Below are 15,953 nucleotides of genomic sequence, written 5' to 3'. Positions count from 1 at the left end.
CCTAGGAGCCAGCCTGCAAGACATTCCCTGGGCTCTTTGCCTCCTGGTGGTCAAATGCCTGTGTTCCCTCCCACATGAATAGGCTGACCTGTGTGTCACAGCAGTGACGGTGTGGCATCCACACTGAGGTCGGAAAAGACACCGTGTTTGTGAGCACAGTTGTGTCTCCCACTCATCTGTGCAGGCATCTCTGCCGTGGGCAGAGTCGTGTTATGTTCACGAGTGTGATAAAGTTAAGCCAGGATAGATCTAGTCTTCTAGTTCTTTGAGGACGCTGCACACAGATTTCCATCCTCACCAGCAGTGAGTAAGGGCTCCTTTTCTCCAGACCCTCATCAGCTTGGCTGTCATTTGTTTTCTTGATGACGGCCACTCTGATGACGGTGAGAATCTCAAAGTAGTTTTAGTTCACATTTCCCTGGTGGCTCAAAATGTTGAACGTGCCTTAAAATATTGATTGAATATTTATTCTTCTTCCTTTGAAAACTATCTGTTGAGTTCAGTGGCTCATTTATTGATTGATAGTTTGAAAATATGACAGATATACACATGGAATTTTATTCTGCTGCATAGAAAAGTGAAATTATGGGTCAGGGCAACTAGTTCAGTTGATAAAGTGCTTGCCTTGCAAACGCAAGGCCCGAGTTTGATCCCAGAAACCATACACAAGCAGTCAGATATGGTGTCATGGGCTTGTATTCCCAAATGCTTGAATCAGCTGAAATGGAGGCTCTCTAGGGCTCGCTGGCCAGTCGGCCTGATTAGCAAGTTCCTAGCCAGGAAGAGACCTATGTCAATGTACATGGCATCTGAAGAACATCTGTGGGAGGAGTCCTCTGGCCTCCACATGCATCTGCACACACGTGCGTGCGCGCGTGCACACACACACACACACACACACACACGGAAAATAAAATTATGGGTTTTTTTCTGGGAGAAGAATGAGGCTGGGAGGCATTAAGTGACAAACGCTTCCTGTGCTCTCACACGTGGATCCTGGCTTCTGATTTGGATATATGTGTACATATGCACACGTGAATTTGGGTTCAGGTCAGGACCTGGAAAGGGGTCAGTGAAGGGGAATAGGGGAGGTTGAGGGAGTGGGTGAAGAAATATCAGAATACATATGATATGAAAGTGAAAGGGGGGTTGCTGGAGTTGAAAAGGTACAAGTGGAGCCCAGACCACGGAGATGGGGAGACCAGCAGAGGGTGGGCAGGATCGACCAAAACTAAGCATGTGGGAAAATACCAGAGGGAAGCCTGTTACTTTGTGTGCAGCAGGCTTTCTGGTCCTGAGGCAGATGTCTGGGGCCACACAACCCTTGAGCAAGCCACCAGGGCTGGCAAAGCAGGCATTGGGAACCCCTCCTGATCTGAGGTCTCTGCACAAGGAGAGCAGAGGATATCTGTAGAGAGAACAAAAGCTTCCCCAGAGGAGGCCATGAGAGCAGAGGCCTGAGGATGGACAGTACCAGCACAGGAGCATGTTCCAGGCAGAGGGTGCAAAGTGGAAAAGGCCTAATGCTGAGCTCTCGGGAACAGAGTGAAGAATAGGAAGGTGTGTAGAGCAGGAATCCGGCCTCTGGCTACTCAGGAGGCCTGCTGTGGAGGCCTCCAGGACTGACCCTGAACTCTGTACCCAGATAGGTCTTGAACTTGTGTTTCTCCTGCCTCAGCCTCCCAAGTGGCTCAAATTATAGGCCCCTACCAACTGAGCTACAGTTCCAGGCTGGGCCGTTTATATTCTTTGAGGCTTGGGGAGCAATCAGAGGTTTTTGAGGAAGGCGTTTGAATAATCGCAATACTGACTAAAGTGCATTTGGCATCTGCTGTGTTCTGTACCCGGCTCTTGCACAACCGCATCTAATGGAAATCTCACAGCACCCTGTGCGGTGGGTACTGCCCCTGCCCCATCTTGTACGTGTGGAGTCTGAACCACAGACATGGAGGCGCCTAAGTTCATACGGTCAGAGAGGATCAGGGAGAAAAGGGGCAGGCTCAGGTCCAGCAGTCAGACCCAAGGCCAGCGCTCTTAGCCTATTTACCTGCTGCCTCTGACCTTTATCTCACGCAACAATCTCAGCAGCTTCCTGTCGTCTCACCCAGGAGACTGAGCCCAATGATGGGACTGACTTTCCCAAGTGCAGGGTAAAAGGGAGGTAAGGCTGGGTGGGTGGATCTGGGCCTGCAGGAGAGGCTCCATCCTAACAGATGGTAGCATTGTGCTTGGGACAAAATCCAAACTCGGCCAAAGCCACCCTGTGACTGGGCCTTGCTGCCTCCCCCACAGCCTCTCCTGCTGCACTAGCCTCTCTGTCACTAGGTGCCAGCTTAGCGTGACGTTGCTCCTTTGCTCTTCTCTCTGCCAGGAATGGCTTTTGCTTGGCCTTCGTGTGGTCAGGCTCCTTGCTGTCAGGGAAATGTCACCTCCTCTCAAGTGATTGCCTTCTCAAAATTACCTCCATGTTCTCACTGCTTATATTTTCATAGCAATTGTGATGATCCGAAATAACCCATTTTTGCCTCTGCATTTCTCTCTTCTGATTAATATGTAAGCATCAGGAGGGTGGGGAGGGTGGGGAGAGTGGGGAGGGTGGGGAAGGACCATTCTGCAACCTTGAGCCTTGGCCAGAGCCTGACACACTGTACATGCTACATAAGTTTTGTTACATTCTCTCTCTCTCTCTCTCTCTCTCTCTTCTTTCTTTCTTTCTTTCTTTCTTTTTTTTTTTTGAGACAGGGTTTCCCTGTATTGCTTTGGAGCCTGTCCCCTGGAACTCACTCTGTAGACCAGGTTGGCCTCAAACTTAGAGTTGTTACATTTTCTTATCTTCTGTTGATGAAGTCAACAGAAGGAACCTTACTGTGGCCGGAACTTCCAGATCCAGAATGGGGGCTGAACATGATCAAGGGTTGATGGCTGGAGCACCTTATGGTCTCCCAAGGTCTTTGTTCTTTTCTGGTGGGGTGGCCATAGCCATTGTCATGGGTTACCCTTCGCGGGGAAGACATAAAACTAAGAAGTCTGCTGACCCCGTGCCTTTCTGGTCCAGGCATCGCAGCTTCTACCCTTTTTTTTCAAAAGAGAGGGGGCCGATTTAACACTGGGCCTTGACACCCTCAAAGAATCTCACTCTCTGAAGGTTGGGCCAGGCTCGCCAGCAGGTGGCTGAAATCTAGTCTAAGAGCTGCTCCGTAGCGGAGGTGGGGCTGTAGAACCTTCTTTGTGCCGAGGCTAGTGGGGCCAAAACAGAGGACCTAGATGTTGTGCGGCCTCTGGTGGCAGGGATGACACAGCCTCTGGGGCTCCACAGGGTTACCTCGCCTTGCCAGCAAGGCCCCTGACCTGCTTTCTCTGCCTGGGACCGTGGAGAAGGCTGATTGTGGATAACAGTCTGGGCGTCAGACCCAAGACTTCCGCCCAGGATCACACAGTGTGTTACAGTCACGGATGCACACGACCAGGGAAAGCAACCGCTCGTCAGATCTGAAGCCATGACAGGTTCTGCCTGGCACCCCTAGCTTCTCCCTGCCAATGCTTTCAGTCTCTCCACAACCCCCCCCCCACACACACACCCCCGCTCGGTGCGTTCACTCCACTGGCCTGTGCGTCTGGAACATCACCTTCCCTGGAGCCCCAGCTCTCCTTCACATCCCTACTTCTATCACCCGCTTGCCACTTCCGCGAGGCAACCAGGGGGCCAAGGGCCTAGCCTGGCCCGTCCTTGTATCTGCAGCGCCCGCAACAGGAGCGCGCCTAGAGCAGGGTCGTGGGGCTCTCGACTGGAGGGGAGGGGGACGGGGGACCAAGGACAGGCGGGGGAGGAGAAGAGGCCGCAGCAGGCGGAGCGTGGGGCGGAGAAGACGGCGGGAGGGAGCGCGCGCGCCGGCGGCGGCCGCCCAGGGCCGGGGCCGCGCGCCCAGCCTGAGCCCGCCCCGCCGCCAAGCGTCACCGAACCTGCTTGAAATGCAGCCGGGGAGCCCGGGCGGGCGGCAGCGGTGGTGGTGGCGGCGAAGGCAGCGGCAGCTCCGGCGCCGCGGCAAGCACTTGGCGGGCTGAGGCGCGGCGGCGGCACGGGGGTCGCGGGGCACGGCGGCCGGAGCCCCGGGCCCGCCATGGGCCGCCCAGAGCTGGGCGCGCTCCGGCCGCTGGCGCTGTGGCTGTTGCTGCTGCTGCTATTGCAGCTCCAGCATCTCTCCGCAGCGGATCCGCTGCCCGGCGGCCAAGGTGCGTACGGCTCTTCCCGGCCGGCTCTGAGCCGCCAACAAAGCGCGGCCGGGGGGAGGGGGCGCTGTGCGGCGAGGCCCGGCAAGAGAGGCTCCGGGGGCTCCAGCTCCCTGGATTTGCCCTGGACCTCCTCTCGCCGCTCTGGGTACGGAAGCTCTGCCCCCGTTCCGAGCATCCTTTTGGGGGATGGGCCCTGGGGTCCCCCTCGCCCGTGAACTTTGCGGGGGGTAGTCGTTCAGCGTCTCGGGTAAGCGGTTTGGTTCATTTGACACGCGCGCTCCGCCACGATGATGAGCGAAACAACCACACAGCCTTTCCTTACAAAGCGTTTCCAGGGACCCCTGCGGGCCTAGGAGAGTGACAGGTTGCTAGGGGACTGATCCCGTGCGCCCGGTGCGTGTGTCGCCAGTGTGCGGAGCTCCTCATAAGCTGGGTCTGCATGGATCTGACTTGCGCTATGTGTGAGGATGAGTGTGTATGAATGCAGAGTATATCTACGGGCTGTAAGCATGGGTCGAGTCTCGCTGTACCATCGGTCGGCCCTACAGCGGAGGAACCCGTGGCATCCTGTCCTCCCTCCGGATTAAGGTGCTTGGAGCCTTGGAGTTCACCGATATCTCCGTTTCCTATACCTGCTGGACTTGTCGGCAGCCGGGGCTGCGCGGTGGGGAGTGGATGATCTGGCTCACAACCCCCTCCCCCCACAGGGCCGGTCAAGGAGTGCGAAGAGGACCAGTTTCGGTGTCGGAATGAGCGCTGCATCCCCTCGGTGTGGAGATGCGATGAAGACAACGACTGTTCAGACAACAGCGACGAGGACGACTGCCGTGAGTGACGGCGATCGGGGAGGGGAACCGTGGGGGCCGCCATGCTCCGCTGCGCACGTGGCTGCATCCGTCACGGGGCCACCTGCCCCAGCCTCACGGCCTTGTTGTGGGCCGGATGGTTCTTAGCTGTCGGCGGGAGCCGGGTGGCAGGCGTGTCCTACTTAGGGTGGAGCCCAGCGCCGCGTGCTGGGGTTACGGGCCTGGTACTGTGGGCGGGGACGCGGCAGCGCAGCCCCTGCACACCGCTAACCTACGTGGATCGGAACCTCAACCTGGGTCCAACTGGGCGCGCTCATTTCAAAGTTCCACTCAGTTCGGGCTGCGAGGGGCTCCTTCCCTGCTCGGTTTTATGAATGAATGGGCTCCCCGGGGCCCCTGATTGGCTGCGCAAGGACCACCCCATAGGCCTGTGGCCGGAACGGCCAATCGTGGGGCCGGCGGTGTGCTGTACAGGGCTCGGCTCTAGGCCCTGCCCTGGCCGCACCCCCGCGCGCGCATCCTCCTCGTGGTAGGCTCCTGTCCTGGTCACAACCGCTGCCTTTCTGTCGAGTCACCCTTCAGACAGCGTTCTCCTGCCAGCTCAGGCTGGCTGTGAGTCATGGGGCCACCAGCAAGGAGGGGCCCAGGAGGAAGAGTGTAGTTTCCTGGAAGCGACCTGAGCAATGGCAGGGTAGGCTGGCCCTGCGCGAGCCCCGCTGCTTTTGCTGAGCGTGGCCAGTGCACACCCAGAGCAACTGATGGAAGTTCCTTCTTGCGTGGGCGTGTATTCAGGTGGCTGTGGGGCCGCAACCGAATTAGCAGGCATTTGCTGCGGTAAAGGAATGGAGTTCCTGGTACCGAGACCAGACTCTTCTAGCCACATATACCTAAGAGGCCTTTCAGTTGACATTACTGAGACCTGCTGTGTGTCTGCCTGTGTTGTGCGTACGGGATCAGGTCGCCCCCTCCCCGCCCCCCCCTCCCCCCACACACCGTAGGAGCACACACAGTGTCAGAGCGGGGACGGCACCAGGTGGCTCACGCCCAGCACTCCGGAAAGCTATGCTGACCGACACTCCCACTTGGAAACAGTCTGTTGAAGCCTTGAGGTGTTTTCTTATTTAACATTTTTGGGGGGATGGGTTGCATGCAAAAAAAAGCATGTATGTGAAGATAAGAGTACAGCTTGTGGGAGTCGATGCTCTCCTACTTTGTGGGTTCCCTGCCTCAAATTCAACCTCCTCAGGCTGCCAGCGAATGCCTTCACCTGCCTAGTCATATTTTTATCACTGGCCCCTCTTGGAGTTCTTTTGATCGCCAGTCAGCCTGACAGCCTGCTCTGGACTAGCCTATGACTTGGGCGTATGGAGCCTGACTGCCTCAGTTTCTCATATGACCTGTAACTGCTGCCTTGGCGACGTCTTAAGACCGTTTGAGGACTAGTACTAGCAATGCCACTGACATCAGTGAGACCCCCAAGTGCTGCAGCCCATGGGGTGCTAATACTTCATAGTGGTTTATGTTATAGATGAAAACGGGTTCCTGGGGTTGAGTTACCTGCTCCATGGCTACTGAGTTGCCAAGCAGAACCCTGAATTTAAGCATCTTTTACCAGCGTCTTAGCCTAAAAATGTTAGAGGGACTGTCATGCCTGGGAGTTGTTCTGGTTCTCTTAGCAGGGTGCACAGAGGACAGGGCACAGAAATGGAAACCTTGTATCTTGTCCCCTTGGCTCTTTAAATCACTAGACTTGTGGAACTTTCCTTGTCATCTCGTTTTATAGACAGAGATACTGGCTCAGAGAGACGGAGTGATTTGCCCAAGGTCACACAGCACTGTGTGGCAGAATTTGATCAAGAGCTCTGCCTGCCCAGCCTCTTGGCTCAGGGCCTGAGTTGCTGTGGTGGAGAGTATGATGTGGAGAGTAGGGTCTGTTACTTCTCATAAGGATGTGGGCATGATGAACAGGGGTGGCTGGTAATCTGAGATGGGACAAGAGAGCGCTGACGCTGGCTGGAAGCTGCTTTGGTTTGAGATGGGTGAGGTGGAGTCCTAGGCAGTCAGCGGGCAGAAGTCCGTGACGCCAGTGGTGCGGACTGGAAAGTGTGGTGGCTTCTAGTAGCAGCAGATGCTGGTGGCACACAGCTTGACTTTACCGAGCTTGCTTTCTCGCGTGCCCACCAGGAAACCTGTCTCTCCGTCCTGCGTTAGAACATGGGGAGTCTCATGGGGCTGGCAAGAAGGGGAGAGGAAGGTATTTAGAAATTCTTCCCCACAGAGCTGGAGAAACCGTCTAACAGTAAGATACTTAGTGATCTCGCAGAGGACCAGAGTTTGTTCCTAGCATCTACACCTGTCTCAACAACTCCAGCTCCAGGACACACACACATGCGCACGCGCACACACACACACACACTGAGGATACCCTATTCCAGGACACCGGCCTAGACTCACTCCATTCTTGATACCTCCCTCTCTGCCCTCTCTATCCACAAGGACCCTGGTTGCTCAGCCTCCTGTACCCTTCTAGGCTTCAAAACAGGGCGAGGGCAGTGGTTGTCATTTGTAAACATGGGCAGTGTAGGCACAATGAATCCAAACTTCTGGTATAGCTCATAGTACCAGGGGCTGAGGGAAGGAGGGAGCTTCCTTTAGAAGGCTACTTCTGAGTTCAGCTCTACAAGAGTCCCTCGGGACTTGTCATCTTAAAATAAGTGGCACAGGGCAGGCTGGTCATGGTGGTTCGTGCTTTTAGTCCCAGCACTTGGGAGGCAGAGGCAGGCGGATTTCTATGAGTTCAAGACCAGCCTGGTCTACATAGTGAGATCCAGTCTCGACAAATAAACACACATAAAAGGTGGCACAGATCCCATGCATGCTATAGCATGTGCTATAAAGAGGTGACCTGACTCTTAAGTCATGCAGCTTGTCCTTGAATCTGGAACTCACACTGAGGTCTTCTAAGTCTTGATGCTTATCTGCAGGGCAGGCTCTTGGCCCACAGCAGGTGGGCCAGGGAAGGGAAGCTTGCTGGGGCTTCAGTTCCCAAAGTGCCATCAAAGCAGAGGAAAGGTCTGCCGCCCTAGGGCTCCAGCCAGGGGAAGTTGGGTGGGACTCGTGACTGCGGACTCACGTAGGTCTAGGTTTCCTGTTGCTTCCTGGTGTCTGGGAGCAGAGGTGGAGATTCTGATCTCTGGCCAGGCCTTTGCTCCCAGACCTTCAAACACAACACCTATTCATACTTGCCAAGAATTTGCCACCGAGGCCCTGTGCATCTTCTAGTGCTCCTCCAGTCTGTGAGATGCTTGACCCTGGGAGGCTTCTGAGTCATCCCTACCTTGTAGACGCTCGGAGGGGTAAGGAATGCTTGTGTTTAGGTGAAATTGTTTTGCCGTACGTTTAGGCATGCAACCATGGAGCCCACCCAGCCTGCACGGCCTCACCAGGCCTCCGTTTCTCATCCTGAGTGTCCGGGCTCCTGGAAGGCTTTGTGGGATATTGCGATGCACCCTTTCCGTACCCACCTGCCTTGCCCTTGTCCTCGCTAGCTGCCACCATCCATCCACCCATCCTAGTCAGTGAAGAGCAGGTATAGCCCAGCCTCCCAGGCTTCAGCCCACTCACTGGTCTGGGTCAGGCTACAGGAATCCCAGAGCTTGCTTGGCGGTGGTCTCAGGAACAATGAGAGCTTGGCTACAGGTCTTGGCTTGTCATGAAGCCCACATAGGGCCTGCAGGGTGCAGCTGAGGTGAGACACCAGGCCCCACTTCATCCCCCCCTTTGGATGGACCATCTTATTGACAGAGATCTGTTCTTATCTGAACCTTGGTTTCCTTGTCTGACCAAGCTGTTCTCCCACTCAGCACCCTGAGGATGAAGCTAGCACAGTGGCCTCTTTGTTGGCCTTCCTTGCCAGGCCCTGTGCCCACTGCCCTCCAGCCTCTTCCTGCCTCTTCCTCTGAACCTGGCCACCATCGCAGCTCAGTCACCTTCCTTCTGCTTCTCACCTCCAGGCCTCTGTGTGTGCTGTTTGCCTTCCAGGACCCTGTTCCCTCACATGCCCTGTGCTTTTCGTTATCTTAGAGAGTTCAGGGAAAGGGTCACCTCCTTGAAGAAGCTTTCTCTGCCAGTCACTCAGGCTGAGATAAGGGACTTTGAGGGAAAAAAAAAAAAGCTGAAATCCCAACTCTGTGTCGCCCTGGATCATATAGCCTTAACCCCAGCTGTCCCCTACTGGTTGAATGGCCCTGGTGACAATAGTCCCTCCTTTCCAGAGAGGTGGGGTTCAGTGAGAATAATGTGTTTGGTGAGCAGGAGGCGGTTGAGAAGCAGTGGGCAGCATGGTGGGAGAAACTGCAGAGAACCCCCAAGCCTGCTCACAGCAGGCCATCCAAACCCTGCTCCAGGGCACAAAGTTCTGAAGGCTACAGCAGAAGGGTATGGCTTCCAGCAGTGGGTGTGACTTCAGGCAGGAGATGTCCAGCCACAGGGGAGGTGGCTCCAAGATGACCTGGAGGTGGCAGAAAGCATCTAGAGAGACCCGGCTGCTCTCTGAAAGTAGTCTGAGACTGGGAAGGGCAGTCCTGGGTGACCAGCCTCCTGTCTCTCTTCCTCCTAGTTGTGTCCGCTACCACTGCTGGAACTGCCCTGTTGTACGCCCAGGTCTGAGCCACTGGACTGTTTCAGCAGGCCTTGGGAGTGCTGCTGAAGGCTCTCCCTTGGGCCTTCGATGGGTCCACCTGGTTTAGAGTCCCCTCAGTTCCTGAGGCTGCAGCTGGCCCATGGCTGGTGGCTTCTTCCTCCCTCACTGCCTACAGGCGGCTGACTTGAAAGCTTTCCTCCTTGGGGAATAAGATCGCAGGTGAAGCCATGGAACCCCAGGGACTGAGGAAGAGAGACCCAGAATGGAACAACCACCCTGCAAGGTGTTGTCGGGTGCACTCTCCTGGCCCAGGGCGAATGGTCCTGTCCCTAAGGCCCTCGGTGTTTCAGAAAGTCAGGCTAGGCCCTCACTTTTCCCAGGGACCTTTCTTTACCCAGAACCCCCTTTAGTCTCAGGTTCTGCCTCGCTCTGCCAGGGTCTTGTTGGGCCCCAGGGACTCCAGAATAGACACTTCCCTTTGGAGAGCTCCGACAACAGAGACAGGCTAATAGCTCCAGGCTCAAGACCGTGTTAAGCAGCTTATTTTCTTCATCTCTTTTGGTCTGTTTTCTTCTTACCCCCATTTTAAAAGTACACAAGACTCAGAGAGAAATGGCGTGGCCTGTGTGCTGCAGGGCCTGATGCTTCTGGATTGGAGCTCTGCCATCTAAAAGCTACCGCCTTGGCTCCTCCTCCTCCGCTCTCCCTCCCTCCCCTTCTAGTCCTCCTTTTTATATTTTTCTCCCTTGAGACACGGTCTCACTCTGTAGACCAGGCTGCTTTGGAACTCACAGTAATCCTCCTGCCTCAACCTCCTGGGCACTGTGACTACAAGTGCAAACCAGCCTCTGCCTCCGCTCTGTCCACCCTGATGGGGTCAAAGGGTACATTTCCCATTAATGTCTCCCTAGGATACATGTTTTTGGTCTGGGAAGTGGGACTGGGAGGAACCTTCTCTGGAGACCCTATGGAGTCACAGCACAAGCCCCTTCCCCCAGCCTCATGGGCTTCTGTTAGCTGTGCCATTGAGAAAGGAGGACCTGAGTGCTCTGTTGATGGTGACCAAAGGGAGTATCAGCCCACTGTCACTGCTTTACCTACACTCCTGGCTTCCAGACCCCCGTGTCATTAGGGGTCCATTCCTAGAAATACAGTGCTCAGCTCCGGAGTGGGACTGGGGGAAGAACAGCACATGCCCCCCATCCCCCGCCTCCCACTCTTAAACACCCACCTGCCACACCTTTCTGTCCCTGCTGGGCTGGGAAAAGGCTGAGGGGCAGACACATGGCTGCTATACCTCAGAGCTTTGGGTTCTGGTACAGGGGACTGCAGGGTACGCTGCCCTGGCTGGGCCCTGTCAGGCCTCTCAGGACGTCTGGCAAGCATAGTAAAGTGATCGTTCTGTGTGCATGGTTTTCTGAGTGCTCTCTCTGTGGGGTCTTACTCAAGACTTCTAGCCAAGTCCTGGCAGTGTGATGATTGTGTGTCATAGAAGAAAAAGCCAAAGCTGGGCGGTGGTGGTGCATACCTCTAATCCCAGCACTTGGGAGGCAGAGGCAGGTGGATCTCTGTGAGTTCGAGGCCAACCTGGTCTACAAGAGCTAGTTCCAGGATAGGCTCCAAAGCTACAGTGGAACCCTGTCTCAAAAAAAATAAAACAAAAAAACAAATAAAAAACCCAAAACAAGAAAGAAAGAAAGAAAGAAAGAAAGAAAGAAAGAAAGAGAAAAAGCCAAGAGCCAAAGTCACTTGCCCTAAGCCACCTCACTGGTCAGGGGTACAACTTGCTCCTGGCTGCAGGGTCTGTTGCAGCTGAAAGGAAGAGAGATCTATTCACACAAATCAGTCACACAGTGTGTCTGACTTACCCGTGTTCCACAGCCTCCCTTTCTGAGCATTTTAGACATCTCTGCCAGCCGCTATCATAGTCTGTGCTGGCTCCCTCCGGAGCAATACTAGCCCTGGGATGCCCTTGGCCATTAGCTAGGCCCCCTGGTAGCACCTGTTCTAATCACCAGCCCCTAAACTCTCCCTCCTGGTACAAGCTGCTATGGCACCCACTCTGGGACTGGAATGGCCCAAGAAATTTGAGGGCTTCAGGGGAAACCTGCTAAACACCAACTCCATGCTTCTCACCACCATGCTGGTCTGGTCTCTGTTCATTGGGGGCCAGTCCAGGACCCACAGCTGGGAGAGCTGGGCCCAGGCACCTTGGGAGTAGGGACTCTGGGGTCCAATCAGGCTTCTTGAATGTTCTGATGACTTAGTCACCCAGCACCATTCACCCAGTTTCCATGACCCAACTGCCTTTACCTATAACCTTCTGGATTTATTTATTTTACATGTATGGCTTGTTGCCTCTGTGTGTGTATGTATGTATGTATGTATATGTGTGTGTGTGTGTATGTATGTATGTACGTATACCACGTGTGTGCCTGGTACCTGTGGGAGTCAGAAGAGGGTGTCATATCCCTTGGAATTGGAGTTATGGATGGTCGTGAGCCGTCATGTGGGTGCTGGAATCAAACCTGGGTCCTTTGCAAGAATAACACATGCTCCTAACTGCTGAGCCATGTCTGTAGCCCCAAACACTGCCTTCTAGAACACAGCAGGACAAACAGGCCAAAGCCTTCCTGGGACAGTGCACATGCAAAGTCCACAGGAGTGGTCCTATAGCACCACCCTACCCGGGGCACCGGCCTCCATCCCCAATGCTGTGAAGGCCCCCTGCCACCGGTTCGTCACACCCAGTGTGGCCCCACAGACGTGCACCTGGGAGGCAGATGATGGTAATAAATAAGCCCCAATGTCCTGACGAGGGATTTCAAACACAGGAGCCCCACAGGACTTGGTCTGTTACTGTAAATTCTGGAAGTAACACTTAAGTTGGTTATATTTATATATTTATCTTTCCTCATGGAAATAGCTTTTTTCTGATTATATGAAAGTATTTTTTTAAACAAAAATGAGGTCTTATTTTTCAGGTTGTTTTCTCCTCATATAGCCTTCCATGCCAGTAGTATAGCGTAAATGCACATTGTTTTAATGGACTGGATTGTATTGTGAGGGTGGTCCTTAATGTGGTGACCTGTTCTTCTGTAGATCGAGCTGTCTGTAACTCCAGCACTTGGGAGGCTGAGGCAAGAATATCTTAATTTTCAGGTCAGTCTGGTCTTTACAGCTAGACTCTAACTAAAAAAACAAAAAAGCAAAACAAGATACGTAAAACTGAAACAAAGAAGATGAAGTCTCGGGAAGGACTTGGCTAGCGGGAGCATTTTTTATCATGTACCTTCCCATCTTAGCAACACCCATGCGTGCCCTAATGGCCCAGAGTCCAGCCCAAAGGACCTCTCTATACCCTAAGCGCAGAGCCACCGTGTCCCAGCTTTGTGACACAGACAAAGTAGCCATATCTAGGCTACGCAGAGCAGAAATAAAGGACAACTATGCTCTGGCCCAAGGACACTTACCCATCAAAAACCTACAATGGAACCAAACTATCGCTTCATTTTTTCTTGACGCATTAGCATTGCGGTGATTATTCTGCCTGTCCCAAATTCTGACTTTGCGACTTAGGCAGGCAGCTTCCCTGTTTGAACTTCTTTTCCCTCTTCACTCACTGATTCTTGCTTTATTTGCACTGCTGGGTCCTCTGAGCATCAAGCTCCTGCCTGGGTCTGGGATTATGACTAGAGCTATCCTGGGGAATGGGAGACTACCCTGAACTATATTTTGGCCTAAGCCTGTAGAGAGAGTATCCGAGCAGAGGATCCAAAACTCAGCCCAAAGGTCCAGGCTCCTTAGATCGTGTTCCCTCCTGCATAAGATCCTGGTTGGGTTGGATGAAGTACGGTGGTGGAGGGAAAAAAACCCGATGAGGCTCAGCAGCCCCTCAAACCGTCCTGACGCAGCCACAGCACGGAGGTGCGAAGACCAGCGGGTGAACTTCCCAGCTCTTCCTAAGCCTGATTCCCAGGGAATTCACTATCAGGACTGTCCTCCACCAAGGGCACAGCAAGAGGGCGCTGCTGGGAGAGCAGCAGGAGAGGTGGAGGTCATTTGCCTGGACTCCGATAGCCCCTCAGCAGGCCTCCCCATCCTGACTGCAGTGGGGCCCAAGGCAGCTGCTTCTAGGTGGCCCCAGGAGCTGGCTCACCAGGAACCTTGGTTCCCAGTGGGTCCAGGGTGACATGAGGGACATGGCAGCTGATGAGAGGCAGGAAGATCCCACCAGGCCCAGGTTAAGTTGCCTGGCTGAATAGCTGGAGGCAGCGTGGGCTTTCCTGATGTCCTGAATCCAAAGGCATTCAAGCCAGCCCTCCTCCATCCCCTTCCTAGACCTTGATCTGCCATCTGCTGCCCATTGCCCTTAAAGCCCAGTTTTCTGTTGTTTGTCTGTTTCTGAGAGAGTGAGAGAACATGAAGTTGGGTAAGTAGGGAGACGGGGAGGATCTGGGAGGATTTGGGGGAGGGGAAAGAATATAATCAAAATACAGTGTATTAAAAAATTAATTTAAAAGAAGTCCCTTCTTTTGGCCATGGCCTACAGTGTGTGCCTGAGGGCAGGAGTAATCGAGAGGGAAGTGACCGTTCTGGACAAACCAAGGTGATACTCTTCTTCCTACCTCTGCCAAGGTGGCTCAAACCAAGAAAGCCTCTCCAGGCTGTTGTGGCTGGGATTTGTTTGTCACTGGAGAGGTGCCAGCAGCCTCTATTCCCAGCCTGCGATGCGCTATCTGGCTCTCCCTGAGGACTGAGGCAGTTATCAATAGCTGGGGGCCAGGCTGCAGGCCCATCTTGCCAAGTGGCCATTTGGCAGGTTATTGAACCTTTTGCAGGAGGGGTATCTCTATTCTTTGGAAGTGGGGACCTCTAGGCTCTTCTCAGCCCGAATCCTCCAGGATTCTGTTGTTCCCCCCCTGAAATTCAGGGTGTTCATAGAAGCTGGAGTTCATCGTGGTTAGGTCCTGCGTGTGAGGGCTCCAAGGAGCTTCGGAAGGCCCAGGCCCAGAGGCTGAAGCAGGAGCAATGAGGGCCAACAGTATGGGCCCTAACCCCAAGGGACATGGTCTGAACTATACACAAAAAGAGGAAATCATGTTCAAAAGTGTAGCGTGTGTGTGGTGTGTGTGTGCATGTGTGTATGTGTGGTGTGTGAGTATATATGTTGTGTGTGTGTGACAGGTGGGAGTGGAGGTGAGGGGGTGTTCATGCAGAGGCCAAAGGTGGATATTGGTTTTCTTCCTCTATTGCTCTTCTTGCCTTGAGCCTGGTTCTCTCAGTGAACCTGACATTCACTGTTTCAGTTAGGCTGGCTGGCTAGCTCCTGGATCTGTCTGTCTCTGCCCCTAAGGCTGGGGTTAAAAGGAATGTGCTGCCATGGCCAGCTTTTACAAGGGCGTTGGGTTTCAACCAGTTCTTCATGCTTGCACAGGAAATGGTCTTACCTACTGAGCCATCTCCTCCATCATACTTGGAGCTTTTTATGCCTGTTTACTTTTGCTGAGTTGCCGTGGGTGGCTTTTTAGTGCTTGTGAGCTAGCCAGAGCAGACTTTATATTGGCCACCTGTGAAAGGCCGTGTGTCTCCTGCCGCCTGCCTCGCCTGCATTCTCCACTGATAGGGACTGTGCAAACTGGTACTAATGCCATTGTCCCTTGTACAGTTTCAGCGAGTCCCAGCCTCAGCCTGGGGTAAGTCCCTTCAACATGAACCCCAGACTGTCCAGTAATAGGATTAAGTAATTCCTATCTCATGGAACGCACCAGAAACAGTGTGTACTGTAAGTCAGTCTTATTTCTATACCGTCAGTGCAGGGCTTGCCTTTCCTTCCCTTTCCCTGGCCTGGGGTCTTTCCTGCCCCCACAGTTCTGTGCTGAGCATGCTCTCTTTCTTGCTCCCTTCCCCTCCCCCCAGAAAGCTACACTTTGTTGTGACTTTGCAGGACCTGGGTAAAGCTGTGGCTTTACCCTGGGGAGGGTTTTGTAGAGCAGTATTTGAGCCACTGTGGGCAGCATTTGAACTTCAGCCTCAGCTCCTTCCCAGGCCTGCCTAGCCATCTCTGCTTAGCTCATGGCTAGTTGGGAGCCCAGATGTGACCAGCGAGGCCAAGTCCAACCCTCAACACTTTGGAGATGAGCAACTCTGGGCAGGTTACCTGACCTCTCTGTGTACTGAGCCATCACAAGCTACCTCCAGGTGACAGTGGGGTTTTACAGAAGCAGTAGGGACAGGAACAATCCTTAACATCCTCTAACCCTGTCTTCATCCTG

The 15,953-nt window shown here is 54.0% G+C and overlaps 1 protein-coding gene across 11 annotated transcripts in view; it reads left to right on the top strand.

Annotated features, from left to right (window-relative positions):
* Positions 1-3,886: 3,886 nt before the first annotated feature.
* Lrp8 (LDL receptor related protein 8) overlaps positions 3,887-15,953 on the top strand; it is a 71,159-nt gene continuing 59,092 nt past the window's right edge. For 3 of the 11 annotated variants that reach the window (XM_041651737.1, XM_041651734.1, XM_041651730.1), the window contains exons 1-2: positions 3,888-4,230; positions 4,938-5,057. In XM_041651737.1, the coding sequence (XP_041507671.1) occupies positions 4,119-4,230; positions 4,938-5,057 (232 nt within the window). In that variant the 5' untranslated portion in view covers positions 3,888-4,118. Of the gene's footprint in view, positions 4,231-4,937; positions 5,058-15,953 lie in introns of all 11 variants that reach the window. The other 8 variants (XM_041651732.1, XM_041651729.1, XM_041651731.1 and 5 more) reach the window with 5 other exon arrangements.

The sequence above is a fragment of the Microtus oregoni genome, unplaced genomic scaffold, assembly GCF_018167655.1.
Source record: "Microtus oregoni isolate MIOR12 unplaced genomic scaffold, Mior012 000005F_ref0000423, whole genome shotgun sequence".
NCBI classification, from domain to species: domain Eukaryota; kingdom Metazoa; phylum Chordata; class Mammalia; order Rodentia; family Cricetidae; genus Microtus; species Microtus oregoni.
This window is presented reverse-complemented; position numbering and strand designations above follow the sequence as displayed.